At 46.1% G+C, this 20334-nt stretch overlaps 2 protein-coding genes across 2 annotated transcripts; both read left to right on the top strand.

Annotated features, from left to right (window-relative positions):
- Positions 1-11406, top strand: tonsl (tonsoku-like, DNA repair protein). Its single transcript, XM_047018346.1, has 29 exons — positions 1-143; positions 238-282; positions 424-519; positions 757-899; positions 1045-1228; positions 1379-1508; positions 1654-1825; positions 1917-2031; positions 2239-2387; positions 2552-2704; positions 2858-2983; positions 3190-3385; positions 3545-3600; positions 3746-3835; positions 4140-4212; positions 4307-4470; positions 4616-4739; positions 5047-5288; positions 5551-6052; positions 6156-6349; positions 6842-6948; positions 7172-7328; positions 7509-7587; positions 7686-7993; positions 8512-8683; positions 8802-8977; positions 9118-9191; positions 10127-10260; positions 10375-11406. Exons 2-29 carry the CDS (start codon positions 258-260, stop codon positions 10566-10568), a joined length of 4335 nt encoding a protein of 1444 aa, XP_046874302.1. The 5' UTR covers positions 1-143; positions 238-257; the 3' UTR covers positions 10569-11406.
- Positions 11407-15945: 4539 nt separating this feature from the next.
- Positions 15946-19945, top strand: LOC124489262 (tonsoku-like protein). Its single transcript, XM_047051965.1, has 6 exons — positions 15946-16023; positions 18250-18421; positions 18538-18719; positions 18860-18933; positions 19504-19637; positions 19752-19945. The coding sequence occupies exons 1-6, from the start codon at positions 15946-15948 to the stop codon at positions 19943-19945; spliced, it is 834 nt and encodes a 277-aa protein (XP_046907921.1).
- The last annotated feature ends 389 nt before the right edge of the window (positions 19946-20334 follow it).

Below are 20334 nucleotides of genomic sequence, written 5' to 3'. Positions count from 1 at the left end.
TTGGCGGGGCATTAGAAAAGGATGTTTTGAATAGAAATAATAACCAATGATCAATAGAAAATTGGTCTTGTAATCGTTCTTTGTGACAACAGTGGATCGCAAGAGTGTCAAATTAGGAAGTGGACAGCAAGGTGCTAGCGGTGGTAAACATTGTATCAAGTTATTTTGTTTCTTGTATCTGCTTTATTGGCATGCTAGCTAGCTCACACGGCTAACGTGGATACATTTCGCTGTCAGGTAGACTAGTTGCTGACAAGATGAGTTCCTCCAGGGAAATAAAACGTAAGTATCAGTCAAATTGCTATCCTCTCAAAACAGAATAGCTCTATCAAGCTTCGAGGAGTTCATAACTCAGTATAATGGAAGGAAGGAAACGAAGTTGTGTGTGACTGTCTGCTTTTCCTCATCCCCCCCGCATTGCAGAGTTACAGAAGGCTAAGGCCAAGGCCCAGAACAGCTCTAACCTCAGAGAAGAGGCCAACTTGTGCAATCAACTAGGGGAGCTCCTGTCCAGAAATGGTAGGAACTTTTCTTTAGTCATATAAATGTGTCGATCATGACTCTGCGTCATGGCAATACTCATTGAGTAGGGATTAATGTAGTACATCTAACCTGTTGGACTTGCTTATCATCTGCCATTTTTTTCATATTGCTCTGTAATCTGTACATGTTTTATTGTATTGCTGTTGATTTAAATGGGTCTTTAGGTTATGTGATCACCTAGTATACAGTGTCTAAATAAACTGTTTATCTCAGGTGACTATGAAGCTGCCATTGAGGAGCATCGGCAAGAGCTTGCTCTCTCTGAGGCTGTGAATGATGTGATTGGTCGGGCTGTTGCCAATCGTAAGATTGGAGAGTGCTATGCGGAGATGGGCAACATTGAGGCTGCTTTGAAGGTAAACAATTGCTCTCCAACACATGCAGGTTAACATTGAACCAACTTAAGTTGATGAGGTAGAGTTGGTGACTGGTGACAGATAACCATGTCTCCAGTCAGTAGTGACACTTATTCTGTGGGGTATCTCTGTTTTGTCTTTCCAGCACCAGAGGTGTCACCTGGACTTAGCCCGCTCTGTCAGAGACCACGCAGAGGAGCAGAGGGCTTTGGCAACCATTGGCCGAACCTTTCTCTTTAGATTTGAGTCAGACCAATCAAGGGACAGTTTGAAACAAGCAGAGGATGCTTTCCGGAGGAGCCTGGCTATTGTGGATGAGCGTCTTGAAGGTTAGCAGAGATTGTGTGTGTGTGTGTGTGTGTCTTACCAGGTTCAAAAATATGACCTGTTTCCATCCACTTCCTTTCTTCCTTCACCCCTTTCCTCCATCATCTCTCAACCCCCTCTCTTCCTCCATGTCCACTCTCCTCTTGGCTCAGGTACGGTGGCTGGGCGCGAGCTGAATGAGATGCGGGCGCGTCTCTTCCTCAACCTGGGTTTGGTGTGCGACCACCTGGGGGAGCCTAAGCGCTGCAGTGAATTCATCCGCCACAGTGTATTCATTGCAGAGTAAGAAACCTATCCTTGCTTTCAAAACTAGAGCAACTGTATTTCCTGCATAAGGCCTTTCATCCCAGCTTGGTGCCAGTTGATATGACCCAAGATATCATGTTATCTCATCAGCTGTTGTGTGATTTCTGTGGCTCGTGTGTAGAAAGAACCAGCTTCTGGAGGATTTGTACCGCGCCAACTTCAACCTGGGCAACATCTACTTCCGTAACGGGCAGCACTCCAATGCCGTGCGTTGCTTGGAGCAAGCTAAGGAGTGTGCCCGAAAGATCAAGGACAAATTCAGTGAGAGCGATTGCTTCCACTGCATTGGAAAAGTACGAACTCACACTTTGCTAACTGCTGTTCTCATCTCTCCTTCTCTCTGTTTTTACAGAACGTTTCTTACAGAATTGTGTGTGTGTTCAGGTGCAGCTCTCTCTGGGAGACTTTGTGGCAGCCAGGCGTTCACTGAAGAAGGCCTTCACTCTGGGCTCCCAGCAGCCGGTGGACAGAGAGGCTGTCAAGAGGGCCTTCAAACACGGTGAGACAGAGCACTTGGGGGAAGGGGGTGCGAGAGACGGAGAAGTCCAAAATCTGGAGAAAACCCCCCCAAATAAAACATTTTCAGGGGTTGTGGCGTAAGGCTGGGTGTAGACAGATAGTGAGTTCAACCTGAACACTAGTGATTTGGTACACAGTAAAAAGATTGATCTTGTGTGTTTGTTTCTCTCTCTGTGGTTTGACACAGCGATCCGAGGCTGTCAGCTGGAGGAGGCAGGGGAGGAACTGGGCGAGGAGCAACATCCCCAGCAGTCTGTGGAGCTGGCAGAGCAGCTGGGCGACCTTTACTGTAAGGTCGGCTGCTACCGCAAAGCCCTGGAAGCCTACCGGGCACAGGTAACGGAATCACACACATTCTCTCTCACAGACATTTTCATACACAGTTGTTAACTTCTAATCTACTTGGTTTATTATTTTTAATTAATAGTTAATGAGGGGCTTTTCCAGTGAAACCCTGCCTGTATGTGCGTGCGTGTCTGTGTGTGTGTGTCTGTGAGCAGCTGTCCAGTGCTGAAGCGCTGGGAAAGCCTGGAAGAGAGCTGGCTGTTATCCACGTGTCTCTGGCTGCTACCTACTCTGACCTGAGGCAGCCCCACATGGCTGTGGAGCACTACCGTCAGGAGCTGACCCTGCGCCAGGGGAACCCCACCGAGGTACACCAACCCTGGGCCTGGCCTGGGACATGCACACACAAAACATACACACAGTCACTAACACATGCATGCATCGAGGAGTCCGAACCAGGAAACGTTTGAAACCTTATTGAACATTTGGTGTGTGTCTTGAACATTTGGTGTGTGTCGTAGGAGTGTAAGACGTGGATGAACATTGCAGCCTCCCACGAAGAGAGCGGCCTGGACATGGATCATGTCGACTCCAGTTACAGCAGCGCCCTGACCTGCGCCCAGAGTGCTGGCCAGGCTAGACTACAGGTGAGATACATTATTTGATTATTGTCGCTCCCTGTGACTAACTGTTTCAAATAGACACTCTGCTGAAGGGATGTATGTCCGTTACGCACAGCTAATAGTTGAAACGATGTCTGCCTTTCGCACTGTACCATGTTCTGTACCGGGATCGTGCAGACGAGTCATAGATGGACATCTGTAACAGTCTTCTGTGTGTTTTCCGCTCCCAGAAGCGAGTGTTGAGGGCGTGGCTAGCTGCCCAGAGGCGTGGGGGATCGTCGCAGGGTGATGACACGGAGGCCCGACTACAGGAGCTGTGTGCTGCCAAGGGCTGGAGCGCGGACGAGGGAGAGGAAGACGAGGAGGAAGAGGTGATGGAGAACAGCGAACCTCTAGAAGACAGTGACATCCCTCTCTCAGACTCAGGTGAGGAGGAGGTACTGTGTCCTGGCTAAGTTTGTCTACTGCTGGGACCCATACCTCATAGACGGAAGGAACATCTGGAGGCTAATATTCAACCCTAAATTATTGCTAGTATTTCCGCTCGAAGAAGTCACAGATCCACTCTCTCGTGTCTGCTCCTAGATGATGACTTGGAGGAGTATGATAAAATGGTGACTGGGAGGAGAAGGCCAGGCAGGGTGAGTGCCACCAGTACAGGTCTTATCGGTCCAATGTTCACAGGCATGAAGCTTCTCTCTCGACTTCTAATATCTGGTAAATCCGTACCGCTGTTCTCCCCTGTGAGAGCTGGGACTGACTCTGGCTTGATCTGTTGTCTCCCAGTGGAACAAGAGGAATGAGAAAGGTGAGACCTCGCTCCACAGAGCCTGTATCGACGGCAACCTGAAGCAGGTCCAGTACCTGGTGGAGCAGGTGAGGAGACCTACCTACACCACCCACTCTCTCTATACACACTGGATATATATGCGTATAAACCGTGCTGTGCAAATGATTTAGGCACAAGATTTTTTACTTGTCTAAAGTATTTATTTTGTCTTTTGTATTTGTCCGGCTGTATAAATCTGAGAGAGAAAAAATAAATCATTAAAGCATTTTAGTTTTACTCTTTTTTTTTTTGTGCCTATGACTTTTGCACAGTACTGCATACATCCTTATCTCTCTTTCTGTCCTCTGGATTTCAACCTTGCGAATCTCTCTGTGTATCTCTTTATGTCAGGGTCATCCCATCAACCCCATGGACTACTGTGGCTGGACGCCCCTCCATGAAGCTAGCAACCATGGACACCATGGTAATGCATACTCACAGCTATAGTAATACACACCCAATCACACAAACATACAACCTATTTTTCTCTATATCACACCCCTTCTCCTTCCTTTCAGAAATAGTTGCAGTGCTGCTGGAGCGCGGGGCCAACATTAACCACCCTGGGGGTCCTCTGTGTGAGGGAGTGACCCCTCTCCACGATGCCCTCACCTGTGGCCACTTCCAGGTAGCCAGACTGCTGATTGAGAGAGGGGCCTCCGTCACCATATGCAACTCAAAGGTGAGTGTATGTGTGTGTGTGGTTACTTGTCTACAATGAAGAATTGTCCTGGGATTGAATGTGTGTGTGTACGTTTTCTGTGTGCATCTGAGTATGTGTGTGTCTCGGCCTCACCTTGTGTGTGTGTGTGCCCCCCCTTCCCCAGAGTGAGACCCCCCTGGACAGCCTGCGCCTGTGGCAAAGGATGTACAGCCGACACCTGGACCAGGAGGCCAGGCAGGAATGCACGATCACAGAGAAGCTGTTGAGGAGAGCTCTGGCTGGGGGAGGTGAGGCCTCACTGCATGGACACTGGATCCAGTCAGCCCAGTAGCTTCATGGACACTGGATCCAGTCAGCCCAGTAGCTTCTGCATATTGTCCTGTCAAAGCTCCAGGGGACACGGAGCATTTGCTGATCAGTCATCACACATCTGCTTCAGTGTTATAGCTTTAACCTACTCTAGAATGTATAGGTAATTGAATGCAGTTGTCTGTTGACTGAACTGTTGACTGAAATGTACAATTGCCAAACCCTTTGAGAACCATTAGGGTTTTAGGTCCAATTCTCATCGTGCCTTGCCCTGCCTCCTTCCAGTACCAGTGGCTCCAGTCCCAGTCCAGCCCTTCGACGCCCTGCAGGACAGCCAGCTGTTTGACGCAGAGAACTCAGAGCCGCTGGTCAACTCCAGAGGGCGCCAGTTGTCCGGCCAGGGCCTGCCCAGGACCAGGAGTCCTCCAGAGCAGGGGGCCGCAGTACCACGCAGGCCCTCAAGGAGGCACTCTAACGGCTCAGCAGCCCGTGGCCGCAGGGGAACAGAGGCGTCGGTGCTCTATGGGGTAAGCAGCCTTGAAGGACATAAGGTTTTATGGAAGATGGAGGAATACTTAGTGCTATTTTGAAGTATTTAAATCAACCATAAGAATGTTGGTTATTTCTTTATTGTATGTCTATTGTGTCACTAGTCACTGCTGGGGCCTGTGATTTGAGAGTGCGCATCACAATGGCAGACAAACAGAGAAAGCTCTAGTCATCAGGCATGGAACACCCATGCACTGTCGATCACTCTTGCACTGTTCCCTGTCTCTCTCCCTCCCATAGGATGACAGCAGCTCCTCTGATCACAGTGACCTCGACTGCGCCATCAGCCCCCTCAGGCCTGTCCGTCAAAGACTACAAATCCCAGCAGCCCCTCGTCAACAAGAAGTCCCCTCTGACCAGGAGGCAGACAGTTTGATCCCCAACAGCAGAAAAGCTGTGACAGCGACAGGACCCTCCGTTTTTACCAGGGAGGAGTACCACAGCGCCATCCGCGGCCTGGGCAGTGCCAAGAACCGCCTCTCCCAGGGCCTATCACAGCCCCAGTTCAGTAGCACACCAGCGGTCTCAGCCAACAACAAGTCGGCGTTGGTTCCTGAGGAGGAGTACCTGGCAGACGATTGGCTGGAAGATGACTTGGGTGACGTTCAGCCCAAGAAGAAGAGGAGGGTGGAGGCAGAGCTGGAAGGGAGGTGGGCAGGGTCTCGAGGGGAGTCGAGTATGATGTCGTCCATGCTGAGAAGCGAAAACACACCTTCAACCACAAATGAGGCTGCTCATCGAGGTGTGAAGCGAACAACATGCGAGCCAGACTTAGAAGAAACAAAACATCAGAAGCATTCACCTCAACTTCTTCCTTTTGCCGCCCCCCCCCCCTTGTCCTGCAGTTCCATCGTCCTCCAGCTCCAGAGGGCTATCTCTGAGGATGGGCTCCAAACCACGGCAGGTGAAGATGACTCAGCTATCTGGCATGGTCATGCTGGGGAGGAGAGAGGTCAGCAGGGCGCACAGTCCCAACGTCACCGATGACGACGACCTTCCTCCTGACACGCCGCCACCATCCCACATCCACACTACTCAGGTTAGACAGAGAGGCCAAGCACAGGCCTTGTCCAGAGTCCTTTATACTGGTGTTGCCTGCTAGTTCCTTGACATGTAAGTAAACTGTGGTGCAATCCCATGGTGATAGTTCCTCATCATATCCTTCCTGTTGGATTGATGGAGTTCTAGTTATTCAGTCCTCTCACTTCTATCCCTCCTGCTGTGGAGAACCATTTATGGATTATTTGATTGAGAGATGAAGAAGGACAGACAGACAGACACTGGTTGTTACTGGGTATGTCAGAAAGGCTAATAATGGGGTGCCATTTGTCAAGACTCTGTCCTTTTCATCTCTCATTAACTGTAAATAGAGATAGATGTTAACCATGAGGTCAATCGAAAGTGATGGTCCAGAAAAAGGTGATCTAACTTTAGGCATGAGATGGATACTAGTGAAGAGGTTAGGAAACCTAATGGGAATGTCAACTTGATAGCTAATGTAAAATCTTTTCATAATCGTCCATGTCTTTAGGTTCCAACCCATTCATTGGCCATTCCAGTGCCTACATCAATTCTTGCTCCAATCAGAATGAGGGTCAGAGTTCAAGACAATGTGTTTCTCATCCCGGTTCCACACAGGTTGGTTGTGTGTGTGTGAGAGGGTGTTGAAAGGGTGTGCGAGAGGGTGTGAGAGAGTGTGTAAGAGGGTGTTGAAAGGGTGTGCGAGAGGGTGTTGAAAGGGTGTGCGAGAGGGTGTGAGAGAGTGTGTGAGAAAGGGCGTGTGACAGAATGTGTGAGCATATTTGTCTGTGTGTAACATGTGTTTCCTCCTGTGAAACATGTGTTTCCTTCTGTGTTTCAGCGAGGCCGACTCGTGCACCGTCTCCTGGCTGTGTGAGCAGGCAGCCCAGAGGTACTACCACACCTGTGGCCTCCTGCCTCGCCTCTCCCTGCAGAAAGAGGGGGCTCTACTCTCACCTCACGACCTGCTGCTGGCAGTGCTACACACCAACGAAGAGGTGCGAGGGGCGTCAGCATAGACTAGAGTATCTATGGGGAGAACAATAAGATGCTATTGTTGCACATATTGTTGCACAGGAGAGATGAGGATTAAGTTAAATCATTCATGTGCATGATGTTGCTAGCCCATATTGTTGTTTTGGATGATGGGGATAACAATGATGATGATGTGGTAACAGGTCCTGGCGGAGGTCAGTTCTTGGGACCTCCCACCTCTTCCTGAGCGCTACAGGAAGGCCTGTCACAGCCTGACAGTCGGTACGGGACACACATAAATGCCTCACTCTAAACCATTCCAAGCCGTGATGTCCTGTTATGTGTATCATGAATGTGTGTGTTGGTGTCTGACCCTACAGAGGAGAACAAGCGCGTGTCTCGTCTGTGTGAGCTGCAGGACGGCAGCGCGTCTGTGTCTGTGTGCGGTCTGAGTTTGGCCCCGCCCTCCCTCGCTCCCCTCCTCCGCTCCCTCAAGCTCCAGACCAGCCTCACCGAGCTACGCCTGTCCGGCAACCGTCTCTACGACAACCTCCTCCCCGAGCTAGTCGCTGCTGTGATAACCATGCCCCGTCTCCGACTCCTAGACGTGTCCTCCAATCAGATCACGGGGGAGGGGCTTAAGAAGGCCGCTAGCGCCTTGGAAGGGCAGACTCAACCCGCGTTTCCGGTAAAGTTCATGTTTGGCTAACTGTGCTTGTTCATGTACCAAAAATGCAGTGTTTCCCATACATTTATTTATTTGTGGCGGCCCGCCACTAGTAAAGGGTAAGAAATTAAAGACAATAAAGTAAACAGTGTCACATGGGATCACCAGCTAAACTCAAAGAATTTCATCTCTTGGTGTTGTGAATGCAATGCTAGCACGTCACCATCCTGAAGAGAGCAGGTTACTAGGTGACAACTCAATACACTTCACAGAATACAGGAACTATGTAGAGACCTCAGTTCTTTGGAAAGTTGTGATCTAGTCATTTATAAACATTGCTGAATCAGAGCTTCCTGCTAGTTAGACACTCTGGTCCACTGACCCGCTGCGTGGGAGGAATGTGTTTGTGGTGGGGCTGTTGCTACTAAGTTCTAACTCTGCTGGGGGTGGTATCTATTTCTCCCCCCCCCCCCTTTTTACTCCATCTCTTTCCTCTCTCTGCCCTCATTTGTTCCCCTCCCTCCCCACCTCCCCTGTAGTGTCTGGAGGAGCTGGACCTGAGTGTGAACCCCCTGGGGGATGGTGTGTCCCAAGCCCTGGCCTGTCTGCTGTCAGCCTGTCCCCTGCTGGCTCGGCTGGCCCTGCAAGCCTGCAACCTCACTGCACGCTTCCTCCAGCAACACCGCCTCTTACTGGCTCAGGCTCTTGCAGGTGAGCAGCAATACCCCCTCTTATTGGCTAAAGACCTTGCATCCAAGCAGTAACACTGACTGTGTACTATAGTATGTTTTGTGTGTAGATAAATACATACAGTTCCCATCTCACACAGGCACGGGACACCTAAAGTCAGTGTGTCTATCCCACAATTCATTGGGCTCCACGGGGTTTGAGCTAGTGCTGAAGACGCTGCCTCTGCACTGCCTCACACACCTCCACCTGTCTGCTGTATGCAGTGGAGCTGTGGACCCCCCTGCTCTGGAACACCTCACTACAATCATGTCTCAGGTACATTTACACACATAACCGTATGCACACACATTTGTTTTTTTCAAGAAATGTGTTGACGCTTGATCGACATCGGATCTTGACTTTTGAGGTCTTCAGAACAGATTCTTGGTCTGATTGGTCCAACTTATGTTCTACAGGAAGACTGTTCACTGATCCACCTGAGCCTCGCAGGAAACGGACTGACAGACAGCAGTGTTGCCACTCTTGCCAGGTGTGTGTCCGTGTGTGTATTAGAGCGTGTCGCATTTACGTTCGCCAGTGTGTTGAAGTTGTGGGTCGAAAGCGGAGTCTATTTAAATCTTGGCTGTAGTAAATGAATCCATGTACTCCGATCGAAAGGTTCTTTTGTGAAAGAATTCATTTTAATCCTCAGTGAGACTGAGTTTGTTTATCTCAGGGTTGCAATTTGAATTGCGTTTGGCTACTTCTGCAGAATTGTCCAGAAAGTGTTGCAATCACTATAATGTTGAATCCCAGGACGTTGGCAAGATCTTTTTTGGAGGCCTTTCCGTAGTCTGGATTTGCTGTATCAAAGGACTCAGCTAGTGATTATTTGTTCTCTGTATTTATAATCACAATATAGGGGAAGTGTTGTAGGAGGTAAAACAGTTCCTTGGTCAGGTCCTTGGCCTGGGTGTTGTTCAAACTGTCTCACAGATTGGTGTGAAGAGGCTGTTACTTTTAGAAGGTTTCCTTAAAATGTTCCTACCTTGCATATACCTCATAATATATCTACACACATCAGTTCTTTGTGGCTAATCCAGAAAGATAGTGGCATTGTATGCTAAAGCATATAATGCAAAGTCGGGGGTTCTGATGTGAGTACTGATGTGGTCATCAGTACTGTGTCTTACTGAGCTGCTCAGAAATGGCTGTGTTGAAGGTTTGACTCGGCTACACTCTTCTTGTCTCTTTGTACATAGAAAGAATGTGTAAAATCAATTGTTCACAGGTTAATTCCCAATGTAAAAAAGAAAAGAAAAGAAAGAACCTTACTGGTTTAAATGATCTGTCTGTCCACATCTCTCAAGTCAAGTCAATTTTATTGATCCCACTAGGAGAAATGTGTTTGTAGACAGGTATTAAAACACATTCAATCCATCATAAATACTACATAAACATAAATTTCTTCATGTTTGGGTACAGGTGTCTTCCTGTCTGCCCCTCCCTGGTGTCTCTGGACCTATCAGGGAACCCGGCAGTGACCTCAGCGGGGCTCCACAACATCCTGTCTGGCCTTCAAGATGGCCGCCCACCTTTAACCCTCCTCAACCTCCAAGGTACAACTCAGCAGCAGGTTTCTTCCCTCACTTTAGTCATCTCACTCATCTTTATAATGAATGAATGAATTGATTCATCTGATCCATGCTCCGTCCTCTGTTCCTGTTTCCCAGGCTGCCAGGTGGCTGGGCCCTGGGATGCTGCTGATCTGGACGCCCTGTCCTTATTGGTCCAGGATCTGCGTCTGTGTTCTCAGAGACTCAACAAACTGGACCGCGAGGCCTTACAACAGACCTGGGGTCAGCGGCACCCCCGAGGATACTTCCTCTCCGTGAGCTCCAGGTGTCTGCTCTCTGCCGCCCCCTGACTGTGAGGAGGACCTTTCTAAAGCCTGCACCGCACTTTTATATGCTTACGGTCCAAAAACAATAGTTGGCCTGTGAAGTCTAATCTGCAAGAGTGTAGTGTAGTCTCCAGACTTCATGCGATCCTAGGATATATCTCCCCTGGTGTGACTTATTCTCCCACTCATTCTACTGTTTGATTGGTGGCCTGTGTCTGTGTCTTTTTGTATTTTTATATACTGCTGTATTATATATAGGTGCTTTAAAAAAGAAAGCGATTAAAAGTCAGTCTGATAGTATTGCTTTAGCATCTGTTTTCTATCATGATACAGAACTACTTCCTTGCCATGGAGCTTATCAAGGTTTTAACTTGCTACCTGACTACAGTTTTTTCACTCAGCTTGAAATAATGATTTTGTAATGTATCTGTAAATACTATCCGAGAAAGGTAATGTTAAAATGTACAAACATTCCTTTTTAACAACCCGCCAGTTGTGTGCGTCATTGTATAGATCCAGAATTAACTGCATTCATGTATATAATCATACTCAAAGTAAAAACTGTATTTCAGTTGTTTTTTCTTCCAAAAAGGAAAAAGAAACATGTAATGTCTCAAAGTTATTGAGTACACGTTAACAGAACAAACATTTGTTCTGTGACATTCTCATTGGTCTACCTGATTTACTTTTGTCATTTTTTACTCTTTGGCCATGGACTTGCCTCCATTTGCAAGTAGTTTGTTCAATTTTAATATATTTGTTTTAACATTTTTTGTTTTCCCTGTTTTTGTTTCTATGACCTTTTGATTGTAGCAGTTTGAGTTGAGGAAAGCATGTTATTAAGAAAATTATTAAAATCTTTATTAATATTTTTTCTTTAAAGTTCAAAGGCAACCTGAATAATATTCTTAAGTACAAATTAAATGACTGAAAAATGTTGTTGACCCTTCCAACAAACAAACATTGAGGTTGGGGCAAGTCAGTGGGTCTGAGGAGGAGAAACAAACACAAAAAGGGCCATCACTTCTCAGATGTTTTCGACATGGCTTCTTGTTTCATATTTGCATTGACACATTCATCTCCTTCTCTGTGGTTTAACAACTTCACCGGTTATTTGAAGCACCTCACCCAAACTTATTTCCTCACTTTGAGAATAGAGCCATCAGTGCTTCTTAGAACATACATTTGTGTTATTTTGAATTAAAGCACAACATTGAAGAATATCAAAGTTCAGCAGATTAATACGACAGGCTAGTTGAAGGAAAAGTGAATGGATTGGATAGATATGTTGTGATTAGGAACAAACAGGACAGACACAGCTATTACTGAAATAGAATGATGAAAAAACTGTAGCTGTGAAGTACGCATATTGTACTCACAGCCCCAGGTCCTTTAGGCTCATCATGTTGTAAGACAATAAGTCAATAGTTTAGCATGATCATGCTCCCTAAGGGCGAGTAAGTATGATATAGCCAGTTCAATGTGCACAGATGTGTTATATTGTAGAGTTCCTATAATTTTATGTTTGTCTTCCTCAAAGCAGTATTGACTCATCTCTCCCTCTCTCTTTATATATATATATATATATATATATATATATATATATATGTATATATATATATATATGTATATAAACACTGAACTGATACACTGGTGTTATTTTAGAGATTAGCAAAGTGCAGAATAATTACAAATCTTCTGTAGATAAAGTTGATCTAGTAGTTGTACTTTTGTCTATCACCTGATAGAGAACTTCCATGCAATTCAGCTTTTCAAGTGGAACCTGGTGGTACACTTAGCCGATGTTGGCCTGCACCACATTCCTAAACACATGTCATCACCTGGATGTGTAATCCCCATGAGGAATCACTCTTCACATCAGAAGTAAACAGAACAGGTGAGGTATGTATGGCAAACCACTTTTGGCCTTCTGTTTCTTTATTCATGTTTGTTCAGGGAAATAAATAGCAAGAAAATACATAATATCTAACCTATTCTATCAAAAATAGAATAATTTATTAAACTGATTGGAGAGTTTGTGAATTCATATTTTTTCTTCTTTTGAAATCAAGGGCCCAGTTTACCTTAGTTTTATATCTATCCTGTATTAGTGAAAATGTTTCACAAATTTGTATTAATGTGAATAGATGAGACACATTTGACGTGACGAAAGGTACACTACTTAGGCAATACATTGTTTATTTTATGGTACTAAATATTAATACATGTCATTCAGTTTAGGCCGGCCAGTACAGAATGCCAAACAGAATACCAGAAGATTTTTTACAGTCCATATTAAACATATTGTGCATAGAAATTGCATTGAAACGTAATGCAGTAATTAAGCAATCAGTAAAGGCTACACAATAGTGAGAATGTGGCGTGAGCATGCTGTTAACTTGGATGAGGATTCTTCCATGTGGATTCTGCCTGATCAGTGGCTGATCTCCCAAACGTGCTTCGGCCTGCAAAACACACAAAACGCATGTTGATAAGACTTACTTAAAGACAGGATAAGCAACTTTTGCGAACCTGAGTTTGAAAGGATTCAAACTAAAATATCCTACCCCCTCCCTTAACCTTGCCTTCGGGTCATGTGACCCACCGTCGTGGTGCAAAAGGTGGGTCATAATGACCCGAGGGCAGCACAAGGGTTAAGCAAATCCTCCAAAACACAAGAACTGAACCTGACTACTGCCGGGGGGTAGACAGACAAGTAGCCAGTCCAATCATTGCATTCCGTCTGAATGCCGTCCAATAATTTGTGCAGGTCTGACCTTAATGATTGGTTGTGTTTACTACAGTCCTGCAAGGCCCACAGGTATTGGATTTATTTCATATTTTATTTCATATTTCTCATATTTTTCATAGTCTTGCATTATTCAGCTGTGTCCATGCTAACCCTGAGGACACTTACTTGCAGAACTTTGTCTTGACGCACATCGTTCTCACGTCTGCGTCATTGGAAAACATCTTCACCAAGATATTGGAGTATTTCTTACAAATACTGCGACACATTGATTTTCCAAATTTGATTTGGTCACAGCTTCTCAACAGCTTTTCATTAATAGTCTGCAATAAAAAAAAATCAGACCATCGTTTGACCAAATGTACAAAAATGTCAAACTGATGACATAAATACCCAAAGAGGACAATATAGTTGGTTTAGGTAAACATAGCCAAAGTCATAAATAATACAGCAATATCATTGATAGCTAGAAGTTGATTGTTTCATTCTCATCTAATTTCTACAGTTCTATGTGGTGCAGTATTTACATTACCTTTACATTATCAGAGCTATTCAAATGTGCCTTCACTGTATTCAGAATATACTTGCATATCCCGCAAGCTCCAGGAATCATCTCCTTTTCTAGCTGGGAAATGAAGGGTACGAAACACACAGACATGAGTTTCAAATCCATGCATCTACCTAAAGACCTAGAGGAGGTGCTGGTCCACATCATTTCGACTTGCAGGTAACAAGCAGCAGGTGGCTGAGCGGTTAGGGAATCGGGCCAGTAATCAGAAGGTTGCAGGATCGATTCCCTCCCGCGCCAAATGACGTTGTGTCCTTGGGCAAGGCACTTCACCCTACTTGCCTCGGGGGAATGTCCCCGACCGTACTTACTGCAAGTTGCTCTGGATAAGAGCGTCTGCTAAATGACTAAATGTAAATGTAACAAGCAATGCAACCTTCTCTCAAGAGAGCCACCTCCACCTCTAGACATTACCGTGGTGTCTTCTCTGGCTTCTTCACCGTATTCCCATTCCTCTCCAAGGTAGTTCACCTCTCTGCCATGTACAGCCATGACTGTGCAGGATAAGGGTAAAAGCAAAACAAGATCAGGGGCAACCAAGTATAGACTATACATGGATGTATAAGGATAAATGTGTTTGAAAGACAGTTGAAGTAAAATGTGCTCACCTGAGAAAGCCAAGATAAGGCAAATGAGAGACAGAAGATTTTTCATCTTGATCTGCAGGAAGTGCTGACAAAGTGCTAAGGTGAATGTTTGTCTGATGATGGGACCCCTTAGTCTAAACTACTGTTTTTATACCCCCTTCACAGACCCCACACATGACGAACAACAACACCTCCCACATTGTTTAACACCTGTGAAGTGGGGAAATACCCCTCATTTAAGATGTGTCACTTTTATTATCAGACAAAATGGACAAAACCAATTTTGGTTTCTTATTCATGCTGTTAAGAAGTACAAATAGAGAAAAAACATGTGTAGATATTTATATGTTTAGCCAATAATACCATAATCATGTCCACCTGATAACTATGAATCAAGTAAAACATTCATGGTAGTGAAAGGTAGTCAATGGAGGGTAGAAAACTAAATTTTTATAAGCAAAATCTGGTCAAACCTTTACATTCAACATGGTATTGGACGGTTGCATAGGCATTCAATTCAAGCAGAAATATTGCAAATGTTTCAATCAAACAAAAAGGGAAGGGTCAATCCATTTTATGAAGTGCTCAAGCAAAAATATAGTCCTAAATTACCAGACCAGAAACATTAGAAATATCCACGAGGTTCAAGAGCTCTGCTGGGTCCTAGGAGGAGTCCCTTTGCATAACTTCAATTTGACACAGCAAGTGTTTGCAGTGTCTTTGTGTAACAGAAATTGAATCAGCTTGTCCTTGTACTTATTTATCAGTGTTGTGCAAAAAAAAATTTAAAGGAACTTCTTTTTAGCACAGTACTGATCCAGTTTCTCTCCGATGTTGCCCTGCACAAACATCTGTAACAGTGTGCCGTGTGTTTTCCGCTGCCAGAAGTGAGTGTTGAGGGCGTGGATCCAAGCCCCCACCCCTCGCCCCTCGGCTTGAAGCAACGGCCCCGGTGGATGTAGGTGGTATTGCATGTACGGTTAGGTTTCCGACTCTTCCGGTCGTTTTTATTCTATTAAGTCCATTCAACATTTACAAAACTATCTCCCCCAATTATTTTTGTTTGATTCTCGAACCTGGCTCATACTACTAGCTTTTTCATAGAATAATTTTTCCCGATTTTTGCTAAGATTAAAACCAATCCGAAATGGGTAAACTAGCAATCCATTTATTTGCTTAGTCAATGAAAGTTGCCTGCAAATGTGCTGGTGGATACTAACAGAGCACGAGCACAAAAGTTCACATTGGCCGATAGCCGATACATGAGCTCTCGGAGCTAGGGAAAAAAAGAGCCACTGTTTAAAGCTTGACAGGAAGACACGGAAGTGAAAGTCTCGCGATTTCGCTTGCCTCACTGCGCCACTGAGCACTTTTCATAGAAATGAATGGGGACGCCATCTTGGAAGACAAAAGTAGCTTACTCTAGTTATATTAACTCTATGCGTGGATCCCAGAGGCGTGGGGGATCGTCGCAGGGTGATGACACAGCGGCCTAGTATGAGCGAACTCAGAACTGCTGGTCAACTCCAGAGGGCGCCAGTTGTCCGGCCAGGGCCTGCCCAGCCAGGGAGACGGGTATGGCTGCAGCAGACTTTGATGGTTTCTTTTTGTGATTTTCCTTAAGGTACACATCAGTGTCTTTAAAAAAAAGAACAGACCGTAGGTGACAAAATGCACGGTGTGCTGTACCGACCATCATTGTCCCCCAACCGTCGTGGTTGTGCCTAACCTTAACCTCGACCACTCCTACGACTCCTGGCCTTAAACTAATCCTAACCTCAACTGTCGTTGTGACGCCTAAACTCAACCGGGCCTCCCAGGCAGCAGCAGTAGAATGGATTTTAGTTTGCTGTCTGGCTAAAAAAAAAACACGTACACCAAAGTAGGAAGGAGAAATAGCGGACCAGACAAGCTTTTATTTTGAAAAGTACAGGCATGAGACGGGAGGCCATGAGACGGGAGGACATGAGACGGGAGGGCATGAGACGGGAGGGCATGAGGCGGGAGGGCATGAGGCGGGAGGGCATGAGACGGGAGGGCATGAGGCGGGAGGGCATGAGACGGGAGGGCATGAGGCGGGAGGGCATGAGGCGGGAGGGCATGAGACGGGAGGGTATGAGGCGGGAGGGCATGAGGCGGGAGGGCATGAGGCGGGAGGGCATGAGACGGGAGGGCATGAGGCGGGAGGGCATGAGGCAGGAGGGCATGAGACGGGAGGCGGCAGGCTGCAGCCATACACTCTTGCAGCCAGGAATCCTCCAGAGCAGGGGGCCGCAGTACCACGCAAGCCTTCAAGGGGGCACTCTAACAGCTCAGCCGCCCGTGGCCGGTGCTCTATGGGGTAAGCAGCCTATTTAAATCAACCATAAGAATGTTGGTTATTTCTTTCTTGTATGTCTATTGTGTCACCTGTCACTGCTGGGGCCTGTGAGCTGAGAGTGCTTATCACAATGGCAGACAAACAGAGAAAGCCTCTAGTCATCAGGCATGGAACACCCATGCACTGTCGATCACTCTTGCGCGCATCAGAAATTCAAATCGGAAAAATTCAGGCTGGTTCAATTCGAATGGAAAATTCAGATCCAATTTCTTTTTTTAAGATTTAGGCTGAGCCCCAACTTTTTACATCGTCTGGCTCCGTCCCTGCCTACCGCCACAAATATAATCACTTTGTGGGAAACACTGAAATGTTTTCTTATCTTTCAATACTAGTAAGGGGTAAGAAATGAAAGACAATAAAGCTGTCAATGTCACATGGGACCACCAGCTAAACTCAAAGAATCTCATCTCTTGATGTTTTCAGAATCTGAAGGATTTTATTTTCAGAATCAGAATCAGAAGGATTGTATTCGCCTAGCATTACATCCACCTTGTAAATGTAATGCTAGCACGTCATCATCTTGTAGAGAGCACGTCACTAGGTGACAACTCAAGACACTTCCCAAAATACTTGCAACTATGTAGAGACCTCAGTTCTTTGGAAAGTTGTGCTCTAGTCATTTATAAACATTGCTGATGCAGAGCTTCCTGCTAGTTAGACCAGTCACTCTGGTCCACTGCTCTCATCTAGGGAGCTTTGCATTTCTGCACAGACCTTATATGGCCACTATAGAGGTGTGTGTGGGGGTGCGTGTCAATTATGAATAGCAGGGCTGCCAAATTTTTCAAAAACCTTGGCGTGAGATTTGGTGCGAGGGGCGAGCTTTCGCTTGCTTCACTCCCCCCCACCTCAATGTAACTCTCGCCATGGAGTGGGGGGAGAGACAAGGCGAGTTTACACGGCTGTTTGCGCGTCAATGTTGCTTCACTCCGTTAACCTGCGCATCGTCCGTTACTGTTTAAAACGTTAGATTGGCTACTTGTTTGGCGTTGCCTTTTCAGCGTGAGATATACAAGGTGTGGCATGAGAGCATGAGAAATGGTTGAAATGCTTGTGTCACACGGCGAAACCGCGAGAGTTGGCAGCTCTAAATAGTTTGTAGTGTGGTGGCTGTCTCAGAAGAGACCACCACCCTTTCCTGTGTCATGGTAGCTTTTGTGAGAACCTGTTGTGTGGGAGGGACGTGTTTGTGGTGGGGCTGGTGCTACTGAGTTCTAACTCTGCTGGGGGTGACAAACCTCTTTTACCATAAGGACAGTGTGTAGTGTGTTGCTCATTGTCTTACAGAGCCATGCACTATATCTCACACACACCCCTTTTCCACAACTATCTCTTTCTTTCCACCCCCCCTTTTTTTCTCCCTCCATCTCTTTCCTCTCTCTGCCCTCATTTGTTCCCCTCCCTCCCCACCTCCCCTGTAGTGTCTGGAGGAGCTGGACCTGAGTGTGAACCCCCTGGGGGATGGTGTGTCCCAAGCCCTGGCCTGTCTGCTGTCAGCCTGTCCCCTGCTGGCTCGGCTGGCCCTGCAAGCCTGCAACCTCACTGCACGCTTCCTCCAGCAACACCGCCTCTTACTGGCTCAGGCTCTTGCAGGTGAGCAGCAATACCCCCTCTTATTGGCTAAAGACCTTGCATCCAAGCAGTAACACTGACTGTGTACTATAATATGTTGTGTGTAGATAAATACATACAGTTCCCATCTCACACAGGCATGGGACATGGGCACCTAAAGTCAGTGTGTCTATCCCACAATTCATTGGGCTCCACGGGGTTTGAGCTAGTGCTGAAGACGCTGCCTCTGCACTGCCTCACACACCTCCACCTGTCTGCTGTATGCAGTGGAGCTGTGGACCCCCCTGCTCTGGAACACCTCACTACAATCATGTCTCAGGTACATTTACACACATAACCGTATGCACACACATTTGTTTTTTTCAAGAAATGTGTTGACGCTTGATTGACATCGGATCTTGACTTTTGAGGTCTTCAGAACAAATTATTGGTCTGATTGGTCCAACTTATGTTCTACAGGAAGACTGTTCACTGATCCACCTGAGCCTCGCAGGAAACGGACTGACAGACAGCAGTGTTGCTATTGTTGCCAGGTGTGTGTGCGTGTGTGTATATGTACGATGCTCATGCATGCATGAGTGTTTATGCATTGAAGAAGAAAAGAAGGCTTGGTTGTTGGTATTGTATGTTAGCACGTAATATGGCTCTGTCTGTCTGTCTGTCTGTCTGTCTGTCTGTCTGTCTGTCTGTCTGTCTGTCTGTCTGTCTGTCTGTCTGTTTGTCTGTCCTGGTGTGATGTGAATGCTTCCTGTCTTCTCTCTTGATGTGGTTGAAGCCTATTTGTCTCTGAGAGAGAAATTACAAGTATCTTATACTCTCAAATGGCTATTACTCCACCCTGATTGCAATATTTCTTTCCCTACCTGTTGTCTTTGTACATAAAATATGTAAAATCAATTGTTCCCAGGTTAAATACAGTTTATTCCCAATGTAAAAAAAAGAACAATAAATCCTTACTGGTTTAAAAGATCTGTCTGTCCACGTCTCTCAAGTCAAGTCAATTTTATTGAATCAAATATCAAATTTGTTTGTAGACAGGTATTAAAACACATTCAATCCATCATAAATACTACATAAACATACGTCTTCATGTTTGGGTACAGGTGTCTTCCTGTCTGCCCCTCCCTGGTGTCACTGGACCTATCAGGGAACCCGGCAGTGACCTCAGCGGGGCTCCACAACATCCTTTCTGGCCTTCAAGATGGCCGCCCACCTTTAACCCTCCTCAACCTCCAAGGTACAACTCAGCAGCAGGTTTCTTCCCTCACTTTAGTCATCTCACTCATCTTTATAATGAATGAATGAATTGATTCATCTGATCCATGCTCCGTCCTCTGTTCCTGTTTCCCAGGCTGCCAGGTGGCTGGGCCCTGGGATGCTGCTGATCTGGACGCCCTGTCCATATTGGTCCAGGATCTGCGTCTGTGTTCTCAGAGACTCAACAAACTGGACCGCGAGGCCTTACAACAGACCTGGGGTCAGCGGCACCCCCGAGGATACTTCCTCTCCGTGAGCTCCAGGTGTCTGCTCTCTGCCGCCCCCTGACTGTGAGGAGGACCTTTCTAAAGCCTGCACCGCACTTTTATATGCTTACGGTCCAAAAACAATAGTTGGCCTGTGAAGTCTAATCTGCAAGAGTGTAGTGTAGTCTCCAGACTTCATGCGATCCTAGGATATATCTCCCCTGGTGTGACTTATTCTCCCACTCATTCTACTGTTTGATTGGTGGCCTGTGTCTGTGTCTTTTTGTATTTTTATATACTGCTGTATTATATATAGGTGCTTTAAAAAAGAAAGCGATTAAAAGTCAGTCTGATAGTATTGCTTTAGCATCTGTTTTCTATCATGATACAGAACTACTTCCTTGCCATGGAGCTTATCAAGGTTTTAACTTGCTACCTGACTACAGTTTTTTCACTCAGCTTGAAATAATG

This window comes from Hypomesus transpacificus, chromosome 3 (assembly GCF_021917145.1).
Source record: "Hypomesus transpacificus isolate Combined female chromosome 3, fHypTra1, whole genome shotgun sequence".
Lineage (NCBI taxonomy): Eukaryota > Metazoa > Chordata > Actinopteri > Osmeriformes > Osmeridae > Hypomesus > Hypomesus transpacificus.
The sequence above is the reverse complement of the archived record's forward strand: the minus strand, read 5'-3'. Positions and strand labels throughout refer to the sequence as shown.

Coding starts and splice junctions, on each gene's coding strand:
- LOC124489262 (XM_047051965.1), top strand. CDS start 15,946: ATGAGCGAACTCAGAACTGCTGGTCAACTCCAGAGGGCGCCAGTTGTC. Junction 16,024..18,249: donor CTGCCCAGCCAGGGAGACGG/GTATGGCTGCAG, acceptor CCTCCCCTGTAG/TGTCTGGAGGAGCTGGACCT. Junction 18,934..19,503: donor AGTGTTGCTATTGTTGCCAG/GTGTGTGTGCGT, acceptor GTTTGGGTACAG/GTGTCTTCCTGTCTGCCCCT.
- tonsl (XM_047018346.1), top strand. CDS start 258: ATGAGTTCCTCCAGGGAAATAAAAC. Junction 4,213..4,306: donor TAGCAACCATGGACACCATG/GTAATGCATACT, acceptor CCTTCCTTTCAG/AAATAGTTGCAGTGCTGCTG. Junction 7,994..8,511: donor AGACTCAACCCGCGTTTCCG/GTAAAGTTCATG, acceptor CCTCCCCTGTAG/TGTCTGGAGGAGCTGGACCT.